We start from the raw sequence: 3,865 nt of genomic DNA on the forward strand, positions 1-3,865 counted from the left end.
CTATGTGAAACTTTCAAGAGGAAAAAGTGGTAAAGTTTGGAGAGAAACGCCTCCAATGTACCGCCTTCATCTGTATTTAACAGCTTTGGGGAGCACAAAGTGCCACACTTTCTATTGCATCCTGGTCCAAACATTCTGAAATGAAGAAATATTCATTTATTCTCTTCTTCTTCATACACCTGTGCGTCCTGGTGTGTTTTAGCACCGCGCAGCGTAATGGACCCTGGAGACACGAGATTAAGTGGGAAACTAACGGACAGGTTTACAGTTTACTGGGCACCGGTTCTCAATATCACACACCTGTTTCTGGAAAACATACAAGATTCTTATTGACGAGGCATATGATGCCAACACGCAGGATTTTCATGGGACGTTTTGCCAATAGGATGCACACAGTTGGGCATGTGGTCCATTCAAACTCTGTGCCAGAGCACAGTCCTGGTATGGATGCTCGTACATCTCCTATGAGGAATAATCAGTTGTCTTTGCATGCAAAAAGAACTGCACTTTCTTCAGATGAAGCACTGAGGACCCATTTCATGCTCTATGGGACAGCAGCCCCAACTGAAAAACCTAAACTGGCACCTGTGAAAGATTCAAGGGCACCAGGACACCATAGCATACTTACCAAAACCCCCAAACGATCATCTACGACTGAAAAACCACCCACTATCAATATTGAGAAGAATCCGCATCCTCAACTTCCCACTTCGACTGGGAGTAAAACTGCTAATAATTCTGAACTTTCATCAAGAACCAATTCAGCTCCCCCTTCAGCGTATGTTAATAACAGAAATACGGAGAATCCTCCCGTCCAGGTTGAGGAAAGAGGAGGAGAAACTATGATTGGTGATGAACCAACGAATCATCATGTAAACAGTAGAAACTCTTTGCTCCCGTATGGAAGTGCCAATAGATTTCCTCACAGAGAAACAAGGTTTCAACAAGGTATTTCCATAATGGTAAATTCCATCAGGGTACAAGGAATTTCCATAATGGTAAAACAACCATGTCTTTCAGGGCTGTCGACTGTCTTTAAAGTAATTTTTATAGGACATTTTCGCAGCACGAGCTGATGTTGATCTTCTGCAACGCGCTTAATTTTGGCGCCCACTGTTGGCCACAAATCAGCATTTTAAAACACATACGGTGTATTTAACCTATAGTATACGTAAAGTGATAAATGGCAATTTACTTGTCATGGTTTCTCAATATTGTGTCCAATCCCGATGAAAAATGATCTTTCCGTACTGTTGCTAGCCTATGATCAGCTAGCCTACCTCAGGCGAACTTGACTTTTTTTATACCGAAAAGTTGTTCGGATACCTTGATTAAACTTTTGAAATGACAAACGACAGATTTATTTATCATAGACAGCATTGAGATTAAATGTTGAGGCTACTTTTGGTTTCTAAACTGCATTAAATATTTGTTTCTCTTTATAGTCTGACCATTTAAATCAAAGACTAATAACATTTTCCAGGACTGCCTGATCTCATTCCTGATCCATACTATATCCAAGCTGCGTCTTACATCCAGAGAGTGCAGATGTACACATTAAGATGTGCCGCAGAAGAAGATTGTCTCTCCAGGTACTGACTCGAACCAAACTACAATAGCAGCAAAAAAAAAAAAAAAAATGTTGACCATTTTAAATGGAATTTGCCTTTTCCCTCAAGTTCAGCGTACGGTGCGAGAGTGAGGGACCTTGATTACAGAGTACTTCTCCGATTTCCTCAGAGGGTCAAAAATCAAGGCACCGCAGATTTTCTCCCTGTGAAACCACATCATCAGTGGGAATGGCACAGCTGCCATCAGTAGGTTCCTGACAACTTTATGCTAATCTAGAACGTTACATGTACTCATGCATATTTGTTAAAGTCCCCGTGTAGTCAATCATTTTATCCCTTAAAACTAATCTTTGATCACCAAAATTACATATTTAAACATTTTTTCCTTGAAATAAATTTCTTCATGCTATCTTGAATGTAACTCTACAATCTTGCCTCTATGAATATGCAAATGAGCCCCGCCTCCACTCACTCACAGCAGCTCAGAGATCCGTTTGTTCACGATCACACTTTGATCTGATTAGTTACAAGGTAGTTTGTGACGTCAGAAACATCATCGGTTTCAAATCGTGTTTTTGAGACTGGCTTTGGTTCACTGCAGTTTTAAGGAGAAAATACTCAACAATGGTGTTGACTTATGAATTTACACATGGTTTGTCTTAAAGCATATTAAAAATACCACAAAGACATATAAACAACATTTAAAACTGGATTTTCACCACAAGGGGACTTTAAATGCTTTGTGTTTTTTTTACCTTGGCGTTACTAGCTACAGTTAAAAAAAAATGACTCTTCTATTAATTTCTTGATTACAAAGTGATGATTTTACTATATTACTTTGTTTTCATCCTAAGACATTATCACAGCATGGATGCCTTCAGCAATTACGACCTCCTGGACGCCTCCACGGGCAGAAAAGTGGCTGAGGGTCATAAAGCCAGTTTCTGTCTGGAGGACACCAGCTGTGATCCAGGTGTGAGGAGAAGATACGCCTGCACTGCTCACACACAGGTGCGGAGAATAATGATACTCATGCCAATGCAAAATGTCCTATTTTTTCCACAATTAAGCTGTTTTATCAGCCAGTTTAGAACATATTGTCTTTGTTGGAGCAGGGATTGAGCCCAGGCTGTTATGACACCTACCATGCCAACATCGACTGTCAGTGGATTGATGTTACCGATGTTTCTCCAGGAAATTATATCCTAAAGGTGAGTCATTGGATTATTTAGGGGCCATTTACACAACAAATATTTCAACAAAAAAAACGGATAACTTTTGGCCGTTCATTTTGACGACAGTGGAGATTTGGAGGCCTGAAAACGCAAACTTTTGAAAACTATACCGTTATTGCCTCCGTGTAAACTACAAAAACGTGAATTTGTGAAAAAGGGTGACATTATGCATATTACATGTGCAGTCTTTAAGGTCCTTGCACACTGAGTCCGAAATTCGTGCCCGAAACTTTTGCACGTTATAAAATAAATACGACCTCATGTTGTGTCAATAATGTTTACACACTTACTCCGAAACTTTTGTCCGTCATAAAAAAATTTGTATCGGGTTCAATTTTCTGCGTTTTTCGCATCCGTAGCAAACATTTTGAGAGCCACCGTACAAGCGAACGCCAAAATCCAGAACTGTCCAGGATAAATTGGTACACAGGAATTGGTGGTCTTCTTTTTAATATGCGGCTCCAGTATCGCTAGCAAAGCATCACACTGAGCCACTGACATCCTGAAGTAAACCTTGAATCGCTTGGGATAATCCCAGAGCGAACTCTCCTTCCTCTCTACGCAATCTCAGGACTGGATGATGTACCCAATATTTCCTCTTGTTTTTTCTCTTTTTAAGAAAAGAGGACAACAAAACCGTCCTCACTGCTTGAAGACTCCATTTTGTATTGTTTAGCGAATTTTCGGACTCACTATGCAAGGAACTTTAGTGTTTCTTTACAAAGTGATATCGCCAATTACTGGCCTGGCAGAATACAGCGTTTTTAGTCGTTTTCGCAGATACGTGTGAAAGGGGATCGTTTTGACAATGTTGTCGTCTAGACGCGAAAAACGCAAAGGAAAAACTTTTATTTTTTAGTGCATCGTTGTCATGTAAACGTACCCTAAGTTATACCAAAAGTTAGAGACATGTTTTGAAACCATGTGACCCTCTGACAGGTGACCGTGAACCCAGGTTTCCAGGTGCAAGAGTCTGACTTCTCCAATAACATTGTTAGTTGTGACATCAGATACACGGGGTCGTACGTCCAAGCACACAACTGCAGAATCACAGGGTGA

General features: G+C 40.4%; 1 protein-coding gene across 1 annotated transcript; it reads left to right on the top strand.

The window, feature by feature from the left end:
* The first annotated feature begins 140 nt into the window (after positions 1 to 140).
* On the top strand, positions 141 to 3,865 carry loxl5a (lysyl oxidase-like 5a). Its single transcript, XM_077225991.1, is given in 7 exon segments — positions 141 to 936; positions 939 to 962; positions 1,484 to 1,592; positions 1,680 to 1,817; positions 2,426 to 2,582; positions 2,687 to 2,782; positions 3,746 to 3,865. Coding segments are annotated over 7 exon segments (1,440 nt in total).

This window comes from Siphateles boraxobius, unplaced genomic scaffold, assembly GCF_051911475.1.
Source record: "Siphateles boraxobius isolate OS27281-9 unplaced genomic scaffold, OSU_SipBor_1 13, whole genome shotgun sequence".
In the NCBI taxonomy this organism is placed as follows: Eukaryota; Metazoa; Chordata; class Actinopteri; order Cypriniformes; family Leuciscidae; genus Siphateles; species Siphateles boraxobius.